Source organism: Polyergus mexicanus, unplaced genomic scaffold (genome assembly GCF_030449975.1).
Source record: "Polyergus mexicanus isolate NDT 795.1 unplaced genomic scaffold, iyPolMexi1.0 SCAF_26, whole genome shotgun sequence".
Lineage (NCBI taxonomy): Eukaryota > Metazoa > Arthropoda > Insecta > Hymenoptera > Formicidae > Polyergus > Polyergus mexicanus.
Window position 1 is genome coordinate 1,627,406 of NW_027223346.1, and position 17,348 is coordinate 1,644,753.

The window sequence follows — 17,348 nt, forward strand, 5'->3', positions numbered from 1 at the left end:
CTTCTCATTACACATTTTGGCCAGTATTGGCCGCCTATTTTGCGTAGCCCACATCCATTCTTCGGGCCAGTTGGACCTACCTTTCGTTGCTCCTGGCCACTTTCTGGATCGATCTCTAATCAGAGATCAAAAAAGGAGATATACACTCCTTTTAATAGCGCCGACTATTTATTATCGCCGACGAATAAGCGCAAGATTTTCCTTGCACTGATGATGAGATAAACTCCTTCTTTTGCCGGATAATTATTGCCGCCAGCAGATGAGCGTAATATTTCACGCTCGTTGACGATCATGCGATTTTATGATCGCTCATTAGACGTTCATAAGTTTATTTTAACTGAGACAAAGCCAAGTTATCAATCAAAATTTTGATTAAAAATTATGATGAATTATGATAAATATAAAATTTGATTAATATATATATATATATATATATATATATTAATATATAATTTATGTAATAATATAATAATATATAGAATAATAATATATGATATTAATTTAAATAATAATATATAATTTATAATAAAATAAGATTAATTTATAAATGGCATGACAATTATTGCCATTTATTATCATATTACAGGTAATTTAATTGATTGATTATTTGATCTTATATCAATTAAAACAAAGTTTAAGAACAGTATCTAGAAACAAATTCTAAGATATGGATGAGCTATAAGATATTAGAATAAGATCGGCGCGCGTTATAAAAATAAATTATCATCAGACGTATATAATCGATTAAATTACCAGCATTCTTTATTCAATAAATTAGATAAAATCTACAAATTGGAAATAAATGTTTTCTATAATCTTCCTTTTTTAATTTAGACTTTAATTTACTTTTACAATAGATGCAATGTATATCAAAAAAATTTATTAAAAGTTATTCAACATAATCTGTTTTAGCTCATCCATTAAAAATTAACGGATTTATCTACAATCTATAATCTACAATCTACATCTACAATTTCTACAAATCCGTTATTTTAAAGTTAAATAAAAGTTTGTCACTCACCGACACTGATGCGCAACAGTGTCTGTAACATACGAATATAAAATTCAAATTATAGCAGCGCTCAATATATAATTAATATTTCAAAAAATTATTATTTTACATGCCGAATTTTATATTCTACGCGTACGATGATAAGCAGATACATGAATATGAAACAATTTTATAAAAAGATTATTTCTAAAAAGACAACTTTTTTTTAATAATAAAAACATTTATCGCATTTATATAAAAATCTTTCTTTCTAATTTTCTCTCGTTTAATTCATTCAAACAATGAGATCGAATTAATGCCCGTATGCGATTTTTAACTGATATACAAATAATAAATATTCACCCTTGCTCTGGTTGCTCCGCTGGTGCAGGATGCCTCTCCTAGGCCTCCTCCTCCTCTTAGAATGTCAGGGTCGCTACGTTGCTCTGTAACATACAAATAGAAGATCCAAATTGTAGCAGCGCTCAAAATAATTAATATTTAAAAAAATTTATTATATGCATTAAATTTTATATATTCGATGCATACAATAATATACAAATTGATAAAGTAATTTGATAAATTTTGAAAAAAAGAAACACTATTACTAATAATTCCATATATACAAGCTATAATCTAAAAGTAGAAACTTTTACAAAATTATAGCTTCCGTATAAAAATCTTTTTCTCTAATTCTCTGTTGTCTAAATCATATATATATATATAAAGCCAAATTACGTGATTAATTGTTTAAATTAAATTGTACGCAATTAATAAATAATTAATATACAAATAACAAATTACTTACCACAGGGTTGTTCCATCAGTGCCCGATGCCTCTCCTAGACCTCCTCCTCCTCTCAGCTTGATTCACACCCGCAATACTTTAAACGGCACTCCCGCACTTTTATTAAAAGATTACTTTCGCGCTTATACGCGCGATGCTTTGAACGACACTCTTGCACTTTCGAATTTCGGCACGATCGAACCCCGCTTCACGTGAGAATCACACTTCGAGTCGACAAGTCGGAAATTCACCGATTACTTCGAGCAAAGGTTAAGCGGAAGCGGAAGAAGACGAAATCTATCGATGGAATCGACGCGAATGGGGTTCGCTCGACTCTTGACCCGCGCCTGCTCCCATCGAGGGCCGACTAGAACTTCATTAGGAACGATTTCGTACGAACCACCAAGTCTGTATCATACAGACTGAGCCGGGTTTATCGTAAGGCTGATAGACGGATCGAGAATGATGATACCTCCTAGGTGCTAACAATCTAGAACACTTCGAAAGCGGGAGATCAACTTCTCTAGCGAGCGAAAATCGAACCAAATTAATACAGCCAACTCCTCAAATGCCAAACATGTTAGTATTGCTACAATGTGCTGTTAGACGGTACAAGAGAAGGGACCCATGAACGACGATTCCAAAACAATCGACCAAACTCTAACCGATTCGGGCCGAACTGTTTGTCGGAGCAGAACGTGCCCTCAACAACCGATTCTCGAACCGAAGTTCAAGATTAACCTCAGCCGCGACACTGAGGCGTTTTAACGTTGCGCCTACATTAATATATTAAATTTATTAATACATAAATATTTATATAATATATAATATTTATATAATATTAATATTAATTGATATTAATATAAAATTAATTATATTAATAGGTATCAATATATTAAAGATTGCAACGCTGAGAGACATCCCATTTAGTCGGCAACAAAGTATGATCCTCGATGACAATCGTGAAAACGGGATAGAAGTCCAACGCGAAGACGCGACGACGCGAAAACGCGAAATCGCGACAACGCGACGCATCGTTGCTCGTACGGCACGATGATGGCAACGACGACGCACTAATGTGCGTTCAACGCACAAATACGCGTGCCACATATGAGCCATTGTGCGACTCGTGGCAATGCTGTGTTGACACGCGACGCGAAAACCGTCCGCGGCACAATGACGGCACCGACGACGCACTGCTACTTTATTGCTCGAGCATCGCCGCGCGAATGATAACACGTAAGAAAGGAATTTGAGCGTCTCGCCCCACTACAGTTCTATTCAAGTGTCTTTGAATAAATGATAACAAGACCGTGATACATAAACAATCTTTACGCGCGCCGATGTTTACGCCGCCAAGGCCAAATACTATGTTAGGTATTATCTTAATTCGCTGCCGAAATATTTTATGTACTATAAAATATATATACGAAATATTAGATTATACCATATAAGTATTTTAAATTATAAATTTATTATATTTATTAAACAATTATAATATAACATAAATAACATAAATATTAAAGTAAAAGTAAAATATAATTTTTTATTAAATATTTATAGAATACTATTTTTTTATTTTTAGATAGATAACATATTATTCGTTTTCGATCGATTATAATTTATTTTTTCATTACAGGCTTTAATTTTGAAAAAATCTATGGAACTGGAACGAGTACGAGTACAATACAATTTTTTAAAAAAGATAGAAATGAAACAATTAGAAACCATCAAACATTTGTCAGTAAATTAATATCGTTAACGTATTAAACTTTTAATTTTTGTTTAATAAATTTACATTTTTTTTATTGAACATTTTTTGCTCTTACTAATAATATAATGATTTTAGAAAGTATCGACACATTTATAGGATTTAATCTTTTTAGAATTTTAAAGCCGGCATTATATATATATACGTCTCTGACGATGAAAAGTTTGTATAGTATAGTATAGTATCTTTATAGTACTTGGGCACCCTAAGGTTTAGCTCATTCGCCAGTCGGTGTTCAAGCTGCCTGACAACCGTGGAATTATTATTACTTCATTTCATTTTTAATCAATAAATTTTCGTTAATCTTTTTAATTTCCACCTTTTAAGAGGCATATGGAGGATAAGGTTCAGATGGTTTTAAAACTGAGATCTGTCGACTATCAGTCGGCGACGCTCTACTGAGCCATACATCGTCCCATGAAAAGTTTGTCTTCTTCTTCTTCTTCTTCTCTGATATGGTTGGGAGACTTTCCGAAAGGAATTGTCTATACACCATTAACTAGGTATAGCTATTAGATAGGTTAATATATGATAAACTAATATAGGTATTGGATAGGATAATAATGTGATAAACCAATATAGGCATTATATAGGATAATGTGTGAAAACCTCTTTTTGGGTCATATCGGAGGATGGGACCCGAGCGGAATCGAACCTGGAATCTTTCGATTACCAGCCTGCGACTCTACGTCCGGCGCCACGCATCGCCCCATGAAAAGTTTGTGTTAATTAGTCATGGAGTGGGTAGATCTTTTAGATGCAACATTCAATTGCTACATTTGTAACAAGTAGATAGTGATAAATATTGTATCCGCCAATCATCTCACCGAACAGTGCAGTATGTCAACGGACGCGTTCAGCAGAACAAACCGCTTAGTAGTCAAACGTGATTGGCTCTTATTTTTAGAACCAACAAATCAACGTAATGTTGATAAGATGACAATTCAGCAGTTGTTCTGCTGAATGGAGCCAATATTTTGAATGGTAGTGCGCTCTTTGTTAGATCTTGACTCACGGTGATGACATCATAAAAAATTTCGCGCGCAAAATCTTATCGCAGATCGTTTCTTGTCAGCGTCCGACATTCATCGTACGAGTTCAAGAATCGTTATTATTGCAATTTTGGTATCAAGTTCGAAATCATTTTCTCTTTATTTTCCCGCCAAACATCCAAAATACGTGTACATCATTGTAACCAGGTATGTATAGTTTTCGTTTTCCCGTTAATCATATTTTTTGTTAAAATTCGCTGCATATATGTGTAGTTTAAACATTTCTAACATTTATTAAAATATTTCGAGTGCTATTTGTATATTTATATTTTGTTGTTCTCTTCGATCATTTTAATACTTCGAGATTGACAATATTAAATATGCCAGTAAATCATCAAAATTTTCAGTTGCTGCTTCTAATCAAGCCAACAAAAGCCTGAACGGTATCATGGCTCACTCACATCGAAGCAGACATTTTGACAACAAGCTTCTTGGTGACAATATCCAGAATACTTCTCGATCTCCAGACGATGTAAAATTTGTATACGTTGATATAGAAACTTCAGGTTTCGAAAAAACAGCGGACATTCTGCAGATTGCTGCAAAGTGCGGAAAACACAGATTTTGCAAATATGTGAATCCTACTCAGTTAATTATGCCTAGGAATACAATCAGCGGCTTTAAAAATGTGGACGGAAAGTTATTTTTGAATAACGAAAGAGTTTCGTCCTCTCCTTTGCAGGAAGTACTATGCGCGTTTAAAAGATGGTTAACTGTATTATCAAAGCCGTGTATTCTTGTTGCACACAATGGGCTAAGATTTGACTTTCCCTTTTTATTCCGTGCTTTGAAAAAAAAATCGATGATAGAGGATTTCAAAAACCTCATCGTTGGATTTGTAGATACTCTTATCATTCTTAGAAAACTTTATCCTGAGAGAAAAGGTCCAGGAATGTTTGAACTCTCCGCTCTCGCTGAATATTTGCAAATAAAACTGCCTGGAAATATCCACAATGCAACACACGATGTGAGAATACTCGAAAAAATCGCTTCGAAAATGATTATTACTACTAAGGAGACTACTAAAAAGATTTTGGTTCAGAACATGAAATCTTTCACGGAATTACTTGCCCATGAAACTAGACTGCAAAAGGCAACAGTATTGAGACCGTCTTTGAATTTTTTAGAGGATGTTATCTCCAAGCGGATGATAAAGAAACTAACAAATGCGGGTATTAATCGTACAAAATTACAAGCTATTTATAAAAAAAGTGGAAAAGAAGGTGTAGTTAAATTTTTGTCGGTTAAACAAAAAGATAATAAACCTCGTGTTACCAAGAACAAAAAAATCTTAGAAAAAATTATAGACATGTTAAAACCAAAATAATCGTATAATTATAAAACAAAGAAAAAAAATAATAACATAATACAATTAAAATTAGGGCTTGTGAAAATTGATTAATTCGATCAACCGATTAAAAACGAATTTACTGGTTAAAATCGGTTAATGGGTAATCGGTTAGAGTGATTACCATTATTCCATTAATCTTTAAATCGGTTAATCATTTAATCAATTATTCCGGTTAATTAATATATATTTATTTTGTTTTTTCAAGATTTTTCTTCTGGAATGATTAATTGCCACTTTTGTTATGTCTAATCGAATTAAACAAGAACAAATATGAATATTAAGTAAGAAAAATACTTTGTTGCATATATGTATGTGTGTGTGTGTATGTGTGTGTTTGCGTCTGTTGTAAAAATTCTGCTAGTTTAAGCAAAAGAAGAACAATTTTTCACCAAATAATTCAATATTCCCTCAATGTCAAATTTTCAAATTGTAGAGACAAGATTATCATATTGTAAACTGTTTAATGACAAAAATATCATATTATACAGACACAAACTATATAGAAAGTTGTTAGTTACATCTCAGCGTCAGTTTAATTTGTAACGTGAAAGAGAATTATACAGTAAAAGAGGATAAAAACGCAACAAAACAAAAATAAATTCTGTGAAATAAATAGAAATATATATATGTATATATATTGAAGATAGTATTGTACCATAGTATAATATAGTAACCATACTATTTATGGTTATCAATATAGTAACCATATTGTCAACTTCATTTGTTAATATCTTTTTAATGAAAAATGATCGACACCTAAAACCTTTTGAATGTTCAGGATCATGACTTTGACAACATATGTCAATATCATCGGAGGTGCCTCCTCTCGTCTTCATTTTAACTAAATATATTCTTATTTATTAAGACTGACAATGAGATATTAATAGCAATACGAGCCCAGCGCAGTATTGCCATTATATCTCAGTCTTAGATTTTTATATTGAGATCCTTATTCTTATATTCAATTATATTTTTATTATTTATGTATAATTTTCTTGAATGGAAAGGAAAAAATATTGGATAGAAAATAAGATATTTTAAAATAAAAAATTTGAATTTTCTCAGAATATAAGATTAAGTAATTTCTATTTCATTATCCTTATTCTTAAAAAGAGCTAAGGTATGTTAAGGTATGTGAATTACTAAAGTATGCTTAATTCTCGCATTCCCAAATGAGAAAGCCTGCATCAAATTGACACTCATTGAAATTTAAGATTATCAAATTCTTATAAGAAGATTAAAGATTGTTGTGTATATACGAAACAATGAACGCGTTAATTTGAATATATAAGTTTGAATTTGACACTTCTTTCTTTTCTATGTAGACACTGTATACTACACAATTACATATCATTATAAAATCCTAATGAAAATAACAAGTAATCGAAAAAATGGTTTATTCGATTAATAATTAATCAGTTTCAGCGATTAATTGGTTAACTGAAACCGTATTAACCGATTAATCGAAACTATATTAACCGATTAATTGCTTAATCGAATATTAAACGTTTCTTTCGGTTACAATCGGTTAATCAATTTTCAATTAACCGATTAATCGGCTCCCCCATAGCAAATGAAGTTACAGTGACATCACAATAGATTCAAAATAAAGTCATAAGATCACAGAAAAATTGTAATGTCACTGTAATATTATTAGAAAGTTGCAGTGATATCATTAACTATAACCGCAGTGATATCATCATAATATGACATAAAACGTTACAGAAATGTAACATTCCAGAAACAGTCCAAAGATAGTATTCAGTAGACGCTAATAGTTCATTCGCTTACACTATGCGACGTACTATGCGCTCTATCTCGTATTTAAATTTTAGGCATGAGAATTATATATAGTACTTATAGAATAGCTAATAATATATATATATCAAAGTTGTAATAACTATTCCTAGTTTGATTTATGATTCTAGGATTTGAATACAATCCCAACACAAAGAATTCAGATATTAAACTGATTGTTCAGAAATCGGGTGGATAAATATCCGAATAAATAAAAATCATTTGTGTAGTTAAAATGTAAAGTCCACATTCGATAAAAATAATGTTATTATGAAATAGATAAATTATACTTTATTATTTTATTATTTAGTTAATTATATTGGGTGTTATATTGACGTGTTTTTATCATATACAGGGTGTCCCATTTTAATCTCCTCAGGCAAATATCTCAAAAACCAAGCCCGGAAGAGAAAAACGTTTCAGACAAAAGTTGTTTGGTTTCGAGGAGGCCATAAGATGGTACCATTGGTTTGACCTTGGAAAATCATTTGAAGGTCATGTAAAGGTCAACTTTAAAATCTTAAATGGAAACCCCCATTTTTTATTTAGTATTCTTGTAGCTGACATCGAGAGCTTTCCAAAACACTATAATAAAGTATCTTTTTATTAAGTACTTTTTGAGTTATTTTATATTTTAATCTGACATATTTTTATATAAAAAATAAAATATTTCGTAAAATATTCAGTTTTCAATAATCTTACCGTAATACTTTTATATACAGAATAATGAGACAAATCAATTAGTATAAAAAATAATTGTTTTTAAGAAAATTATTTACAATGTATTTTTTTAAACAATTATTATTTTTTTTTTGCACTAATTGATTTGTCTCATTATTCTGTACATAAAAGTATTACGGTAAAATTATCGAAAACTGAATATTTTACGAAATATTTTATTTTTTATATCAAAATATGTCGGATTAAAATATAAAATAACTCAAAAAGTACTTTATGAAAAAATACTTTATTATAGTGTTTTGGAAAGCTCTCATAAGCTATAAGAATATGCAATAAAAAATAGGGGGTTCCATTTAAGAAATTAAAGGTGTCCTTGACTTGACCTTAATGATGCCATCCAAGGTCAAACCAATGACACCATCTTATGTTTCCCAAAACCATACAATTTTTGTTGAAAACGTTTTTCTCTAAAATGCTTAGTTTTTGAAAGAAAATGGGTGTACGGGTGGTCTAGGACATCCTGTATATATATATATATAAGACCATTTTATGTGTGTGTCTAATTTAAATTGCACCATTGTGACATTTTATTTCACATCATAATGATATCACAAAGCGGACTCGTATGTCACCATATGACTTCGTTGTGATTTCATTATGACATATTCGATTGTTACAGAGCAATATCATTATGATATCACTGTGATTTTTTTTTGCTATGAGGGAAATATTTTAAATTGAAAATTTAAAGAAAATTTTTTAATAAAATACACATATACGTATATAATTTTTTAAAAACGCCTTTCCTATTAAATTTTTATAGAATACATATTTTACACAATGAAAACGTTATTTTTTAAATGCGAATTCTTTTCATTGCTTTAATCGTTATTAAATTCATTGTTTGCTCATTGAGACTATCAGCAAGAATATCTCCTTGAAAATGAATAGATATATATGTGCGACTCTCTCTCTAGGCATAAATTTATCGAAGTGGAACATCAAGCGTTAAAACGCTTGATCGAAGAATTTTCGCGCGATCGCTCTTTTTCCACGATCTCTCATCGAATCGCTTTCTCTCGTACTCTCTCCGTCTACCGTTTCCGGTTCGCTTTGCTCTGCTCCGCTCTGTTCGCGCAGGTCCCATGTACTATATATTACTTCGATCACGTGTGCTGCGCGCGCACGCGCGCGCACACACACTTTCAGCAAATTCAGCAAACAGCAAATTGAACTAAATGCCACGAAAGATTCGTAAGCTTACCGCACGGTGCGCCAGTGTGCTACCTGTCGAGATGGACGAATGGCGTATTTACGTGTTTTAACGTGCAACATCGCCTATGTTTTACCGCTGTCTCGGTTATTCGTGCACCACGTTTCCGTTCTGAGAGTTTCCACGAAGAAAGGAACCCTAACGCGTGACAATCAAACCAAGCGGCCGGGCCTCGGTAGAGCCGCGTCGCAAGAATCGCATCGTCGTTCGGTAGGCGTTGCTGCTGTCATTTGGCTTCCTCCTCGCCACGCGTTATTTTTTCATGAATTTCACGCCACTCCCGCAATTCACACGCGTGATATACCTTTCCTCTCGTAACGTGAATCGCTGATCTTTAGAATTAGCGAAAAATGTTCGCGGGGGATGCTGCGATGGCGGATAAGGCGTGTGCAATTTAACAGCTGTAAAATCGTGTGCTTCTATCTCCTATTTTTATATAGATAAATACTATATGACATAGTTCATAGATGATGAAAATCATCGTATTTTATATCGTTTACATTTGTATCATACAATACGATAATGTTGGTCGTTTTCTTAAAGCAGGGACAATGTTTACCAAGAAGAAAAAGAAACCACAGATCTCCACGCCGACTAACTTTGAGCACAGGGTGCATACCGGATTTGACAAACGCGAGGGCAAGTTTGTCGGATTACCGCTGCAATGGGCTTCGATAGTTGGGAATAATCAGATTTTAAAATCGACCAATAGACCACTGCCGTTGGTCGATCCAAGCGAGATCACGCCTACCGAGATCCTAGACTTGAAAACTATTGTAAGAGGACACAATGATCTTAAGCCGAATAAACCACTTACCAACGAGAAACCTGTAGAGAATGGTTTACCTAAGACCAGTACAGTTTCTCGCTCTAATTCTCTACGCTCTTCGAGTCCACCACGACTCAGGAGAGATTATAGGTATTGCTGTTAATATAGAATAACTTATTGAAGATTAGCGTTATCAATAGCGTTACAGAATATATATTAAGCAGCTTCAAATTTATGATGGATAATCTTTGGATATCTTGTATCATTTTTGATGAAATTAATAAGATTATAGTATAATGATAATCATATTTTTTATTTGCAGGCATGCAAGCAATCTTCCACCATCCGTCCCCGAAGGCCAGGAGGTACCTTCAAATATTAATCAAGGCTTCGTAAATTTTAGCAAGCCACATAACTACATCGATAAATTGAGACAGAATTCCCCGAGCGTTGGCAGTGGAATAAGTTCCAGTATGCAGAACATGATACCAAACCTTCAGAATCTTAATCCTAATATGCAATCCTCGCCAAACTTAACTCATTCCGGATCAAATGTACCAAATCTATCAATTAATTTCCAAAACTTAAGTCCTATTATTAATTCACAAGCTCCAGTACAAAGTCCAAATAATCCGCAATTTCCAGATCCAGAATTTCATAGACTAAATTCCCAAATGACCATAACAACTCAATATAACGGCAATGTACAGGTAATTAATTATACAATATATTTTGCATACTTGTAATTACCTTAAGAAAAATATTTTTATACGTATACAATTAAAACCTTTTTATTAACTAATTTAATAATAAAAAATAATGTTATTCCTCTTAAGCCATAGTTACATATATATTAAGTTATATCATCTAATTAATTCAATTTATGCAAAAAGCGACAATCTAAACAAATTATATTTTAAAAATTAAAACTTGGATAACATTAACTCTCTTATATTTTAAGAAAAGTAGGATATACGCTTAACAAATGTATAACACAGTTATGTAATAATAATATTAATTAATTTATAGGGTTCAGCTATAGAGGCATCAAGAGAACATCAAGGGAGCCAAAATGCGTTATTACATAAGCTACAGCCAAAAATTTCGCCAGTAGGTTCAATAGCCTCGCAAAGACCATTGAGTCAATTAAGTTCACATAATATTAATAAATATCCTCAGGGATATAATATGCCTGAAAATCCGTCCAACCTCCAGTCACATCTGAAAAAACCAATGGAAACTTCTCAATCAATGCATAATTTATCAAAACCGAACATGCCATCCACGGTATCCGGTAGCGGTTCTACTCCGGATCAAAATCAAAACATGAAGAGTGCTGTCTCTTCAGGAAGTTTGGCAGTTGGTACAAGTACAAATAATACCAACAAGCAGGCAGATCAAAGACTTACACATGAACAGTTTAGGGCTGCTTTACAGATGGTGGTACGTAGAAAATTTTTATTCAAAAGAATTTATCTATTACATTACTATAAATATACATTAAACATTACATTTTCATGAAAGAAAACATATCTTTAAATTTAAACTGTATATCTTTATCTCTTAAACGCATTCAAACAAATTTTGCACTTTAAGATTTTACTTTAACGTGTGATATTTACATATCCTATATTCTATATATATACATTTAGGTAAGCCAAGGAGATCCGAGAGAAAATTTGGAGAATTTCCTGAAGATTGGCGAAGGCAGTACGGGAACTGTATGCATAGCCACAGATAAGAGTACAAATCGTCAAGTTGCAGTTAAGAAAATGGACTTGAGAAAACAACAAAGACGTGAATTACTTTTCAACGAAGTTGTCATTATGAGAGACTACCATCATCCAAATATAGTCGAGATGTATGATAGTTTCCTGGTAGATGATGAATTATGGGTCGTTATGGAGTATCTTGAAGGAGGTGCACTAACTGATATCGTAACACACTCAAGGATGGACGAAAGTCAAATAGCCACAGTGTGTTCTCAATGCCTCAAACCACTAGCGTACTTACACTCGCAAGGTGTTATACACAGGGATATTAAGTCAGACTCAATATTACTTACGGCAGATGGCAGAGTAAAACTATCAGATTTTGGTTTCTGTGCTCAAGTCTCTCAAGAATTACCAAAGCGAAAATCTCTTGTAGGAACCCCATACTGGATGAGTCCAGAAGTCATTTCAAGGTATGTTAAATCTATGCTTACTTTCACAAAAAACTGAGTATAATATATATTTTATGTTTATTCTTATCATGTTTGAATCATGATAAAAAGATTAAATCTTAATACATATATTATTATAACATATGAGTAATATTTTTCTATTGTCTTTTATCTCCTTCATATAATATTTTTCTATTTATTGTATGATTCTCTCTTCATAAAATTTTGCCATTTTGTAAAAATCAAAGTAAGAGATACTCATAACACTTCTATTGACATATGCTTTAAGTATTATGTTTAATTCAATTATTAGACAAATATATAATCAAAAATGTTTCCTGTGTTCATTTACAGGTTGCCATATGGGCCTGAAGTGGATATTTGGTCATTAGGAATAATGATCATTGAGATGATTGACGGCGAGCCACCATTTTTCAATGAACCACCTCTACAAGCTATGAGACGTATCAGGGATATGCCGCCACCAAAACTAAAGAATTTTCACAAAGTAATTAACTCTCTTATCAAATTAGGCATGAACACACACATGTAGCTCAGCATTTTAAACCATAGCTATAACTTCAAAATATGAACAAAATTTTCTTTTTACTCGCAGGTTAGTCCACGTCTTCAAGGTTTTCTCGAACGAATGCTTGTGCGCGATCCGGCACAACGGGCCACGGCAGCTGAACTATTGCAACATCCATTCCTCAGGCAAGCTCAAAGTCCTAGTATCTTGATCCCATTAATGAGAGGCGCCAGGCATACAAATTGTTGACAACATTTACGATAATTTTGTAAGGTAGAATGTTAGTCAAGGTAGATATTGTGATTATAAACATATCTTCAACGAGATATCATCGTTATCCTATTGCAGCTCATGTTAAAGTTTTTGGCATTTTATGAGTTGGTTCAGGCGTTTAGTCTTCTGAATCCTCATACGCAAGACTTTAAAGTCCTTTTTTTTTCTGCGATAGGCACGATCGATTAAGAATAATATTTACACAGTTTCAAATAATTTAAATGAAACATTAAAATACATTAAACATAACTACAAAAAAAATTTATATAAAACAATATAAAATTTAAATAAAAATTAAAAATATACTTCGAATTTCAGATTGGCACTAAATATCAGAGAAATATCTAAAAACCGATATTACTTTTAAGTCAAAACCTAATTTGCAGCTTAGTTTCTCTTAGACTTTTGTATGTAAAACTTAAGTCTCTCTCTAATATAAATCAATTTCTTTGATCGTGCCTTATATATGTATGTAATAAAGTTATATAACTATACTTTTTAAAAAAAGTATTCTAAAAAGGAAAATCTTCGAAAAAATCGTGATCATTTCCGAATTTTACATTCCACTCGGGTCTGAGCTTGTACTTGTAAGTATTATTTTGAAAATAAGCTATTACATTCCTGCATTGTTTTATGCATATGTATTATTTATATTATGCATTTATGAGAATATGAGACATATTATTTCAGAACATTCCAAGTATTGGCACTGCCCGTTTAATCGGCAGTTATTTTAACATTATGACACATAGTTATAATTTGGAGATATTTACAACACTAATTTTCACCTAAGTGCCTTAAGCACTGTTGTAACAATTAACTTCTTACTGCAAAAAAATAATAATATTTGTGTTTGTACAAAATATTCGCAGCAAAGTTTTTTTTTTTTTTTTTTCTAAATTTATAGGAATTTGCAGTTAAAATTAGACAGTATATTTTGTTCCATTTTTCTAAGTAACATTGCATCATTATATATGCATCAATCAAGAACTTTTGTAATATTTTACTTTCATTATCCTCTAAAAAGTGTAAACAGTCGATCAGATGAAAAGCTTTAAAGATTAGAATATATATTTGATTATTATCTTTTAGACAACTGTTGCACATAATTAGATTATTTGTTTAAACAACCATTTTGTATATTTGAGAATAGGATTATGATATATATTATTTAAAATAAATAGTCTGAATAAATGTGGAAAATGTTGTATGTAGATCCGTATGAAAATGCTTGCATTTGATAAGAAAATTTATCATTTTCCGATATATCATTAGTATGTATAAAAAGAAAATAGGAATGTTGCATACTCTGACATATATATAGAAGGCAGAAAACCGTGATCCTTTGATAGTAATGAATTGTGTATGTACATGTAAGATGTATATTTTTTAATCAAATTGTATTTTTTTGTACGATTGAGATTATTATGTACTGTAATTTTAATTAGGAATTTGTGAATTTTACAATTTCTCTGTTGCATATTAATTTAGGAATTACATAGAGAACAGTCTATTATATATTTGTCGCCTGTACATTTTGGCTATTGATACTGTATTTTCAATCATGCAATTTTTTTAAATTGAAATTATTGTTTATCGAAATGAATACGTGATTATGAACCTAATCTATAGATTACGAAAATGATAGTTAACAGTTTTTTGAAAGTATGAAAATATATTTGTTAAACAATGTTTAAAACCTGCAATTAAAAATAGATCTGTTCGACTATACTCGCCATATATTTAAGTAATTACCTTGTAATATTATAATCAAACCAATAAAACATCACGGCGTATTTCTTACACATATTACAGTTACAGATTAGAAACTATTCTATATATAAAATGTAAAAAGTCTGGAAGAGAAGGAATAGATAAGGAGCCGAATGCAGTACATAAATATACTTGTATCAAAAATTCTTTTTGGTAATGAACGTTTCAGTTCTTTCTTTAAACCATCTTTAGCATACAAGAGTAAATAACATATTTCTTTTTTATATTTCTATTATTTTATTTATATATTATTATAATTTTTTAAATTATTATAAATAAAAAAAATAAAGTATGTTACCCTTGCAACACGATCCAAAGAAAGGACCGAAATGTTCATTATTATTAAGAAGAATTCTTACATGATATAAATACTTTTATTTACTGTGCTCGGCTCTTATTAGTCCTATTCCTTCCATATTTTTTATATTCAATATATCAGAGCCTTTTTTGTTTTTACTTATTTTGTATATGTATATAATAGAAATTCGAATACCAACGTGATTTGACTAAATGAGCATCAAGGCAAAATTTAAATGTGCTATAGTGCCTAAAAAATTGTTCATTACATATGTGCAGGATTATTTTACACATGTTGTACATTTATTACGTAATAAAGAATCTATTTACAAAAACATGCCTATATGGAGAAGAATTTAATAAATATTTTCAATGTTACTGACAAATCTCGAATGTATGTTATATCTTTAACTCTCCTCTTACATAGTATTATAATATTTATTTCAATTAATTGATATGACAATTAAAAAACGAGAATATGACATTTTTTTCATCTCTCTAAAATATGATCGCCATTTTATTATATCTTTGCATAACGATAATTTTATTTCGTACATATAATTATGCTTTATGATTATCAGATTATCTGTTTTATCGACGTATGTTATCAATTATGCAATAAATAAAATATTTGCATTATCTTATAATGCGATGAGAATATAAAGAACATTTATTATACTCGCGTGAAATTTGTCTAAAAATCTAAAGTTATGATTGCTTAGCAACTAATAAGTGCTAGAATATGAAAAAAGAGAGAAAAAACTATTGCGAGAATATGGATAACAGGATTTTCTTCTCGCAAATAAAAACAACGAATGTAACAATCTTGTAGGCAGTAAATATGGGAGAAATAAAATTAGATTACGAAACTTTATGTCAGTTATAAAAATTGATTCTAAAAAAATTAAATGCTCGGGAAGATATTGACTATCAACAACTGCAGGCAATTCCGATGTTTTTTTACTTTACTTAATAATTACTATTACACATTTTTGTTCAAAAATCTTTTTTTTTTTTTTTTTTTTTCGAGAAATTAACAAAAAATCAAGAACATAATACGAAAAGCTTTGGCAGATGATACTGCAAAAAAAGGCCTTCGAGATTCTTTCTAAATGATTTTATCTTAAAAGTACATATCATTATTGAATCAAATAATTATTCAAACATTATTTCGTTATATTAAAAATTCCATTTTTGTGTTTCGTCTTCAAATTTCTTGTTTTTCCTTTTAAATGGCCATTATATTGGAAATAATGATGACAATGATTTCTAATTGTTTGTAGTAGAGACAAATCAAAGATAAGAGTAAATATTGGATGCACATGAAACAGAACGGAATTCGTTTTAACGCGTCTTAATCTCTCCTGCGAGAAACTAAATATTTTAATTAAATCGTTAATTTGTACATTGAGACATATATTGCATAAATTTGAGACATTCGAGATTTCTCTCAAAAAGAGAAGCAACTCGCAGAGTTTTGACAAAATTTTAGCCTCCGATTTTTCGATATCGAAGTTCTATCTGTAGGATAAATTTTTATCATTGCTCTATTTTTTGACGGTTATGTCACGGTCACGCGGTTTCTCTCATGTGATCTTCGACCGAGATTTCAAAGGTGTCTCTTGACGTAATCCGACATGAAAGGAATTCACGTTGCTAGAGAGTCGTCGTTGCTCGACTCTCCCTCCACGATGGTAGATACGATTTGCTGTTACCATGCGGCACATTCCTGGCTGAAAGGCGTTCTAGAACGGCCATCGTTGATTGGTCCAGCAAGACGAGCCCCTGGCTGACCGGAATGACCTTCGCATACTGGTCCGATCCATTGGCGCCACTTATG

At 31.4% G+C, this 17,348-nt stretch overlaps 2 protein-coding genes and 1 long non-coding RNA gene across 7 annotated transcripts in view; 2 read left to right on the plus strand and 1 right to left on the minus strand.

The window, feature by feature from the left end:
• Positions 1-15,822, plus strand: part of Mbt (serine/threonine-protein kinase PAK mbt) — an 83,327-nt gene extending 67,505 nt beyond the window's left edge. The window contains exons 1-7 of one of the 5 annotated variants that reach the window (XM_070314126.1): positions 9,688-9,913; positions 10,250-10,622; positions 10,795-11,182; positions 11,502-11,915; positions 12,125-12,657; positions 12,991-13,144; positions 13,253-15,822. In XM_070314126.1, coding sequence (XP_070170227.1) covers positions 10,255-10,622; positions 10,795-11,182; positions 11,502-11,915; positions 12,125-12,657; positions 12,991-13,144; positions 13,253-13,414 — 2,019 coding nt within the window. In that variant the 5' untranslated portion in view covers positions 9,688-9,913; positions 10,250-10,254 and the 3' untranslated portion in view covers positions 13,415-15,822. Of the gene's footprint in view, positions 1-9,687; positions 9,914-10,246; positions 10,623-10,794; positions 11,183-11,501; positions 11,916-12,124; positions 12,658-12,990; positions 13,145-13,252 lie in introns of those variants that run through there. The other 4 variants (XM_070314125.1, XM_070314127.1, XM_070314123.1 and 1 more) reach the window with 4 other exon arrangements.
• Positions 919-2,569, minus strand: LOC138943356 (uncharacterized). Its single transcript, XR_011448460.1, has 3 exons — positions 1,800-2,569; positions 1,355-1,437; positions 919-1,043 (listed from the first exon to the last, which is right to left on the minus strand). It is a non-coding gene; the product is annotated as an uncharacterized lncRNA (long non-coding RNA).
• LOC138943426 (uncharacterized) lies at positions 4,665-5,928 on the plus strand. The gene is made up of 2 exons (XM_070314279.1): positions 4,665-4,748; positions 4,949-5,928. The coding sequence occupies exon 2, from the start codon at positions 4,990-4,992 to the stop codon at positions 5,926-5,928; it is 939 nt and encodes a 312-aa protein (XP_070170380.1). The 5' UTR covers positions 4,665-4,748; positions 4,949-4,989.
• Positions 15,823-17,348: the final 1,526 nt, after the last annotated feature.

Coding starts and splice junctions, on each gene's coding strand:
- LOC138943426 (XM_070314279.1), top strand. CDS start 4,990: ATGGCTCACTCACATCGAAGCAGACATTTTGACAACAAGCTTCTTGGT.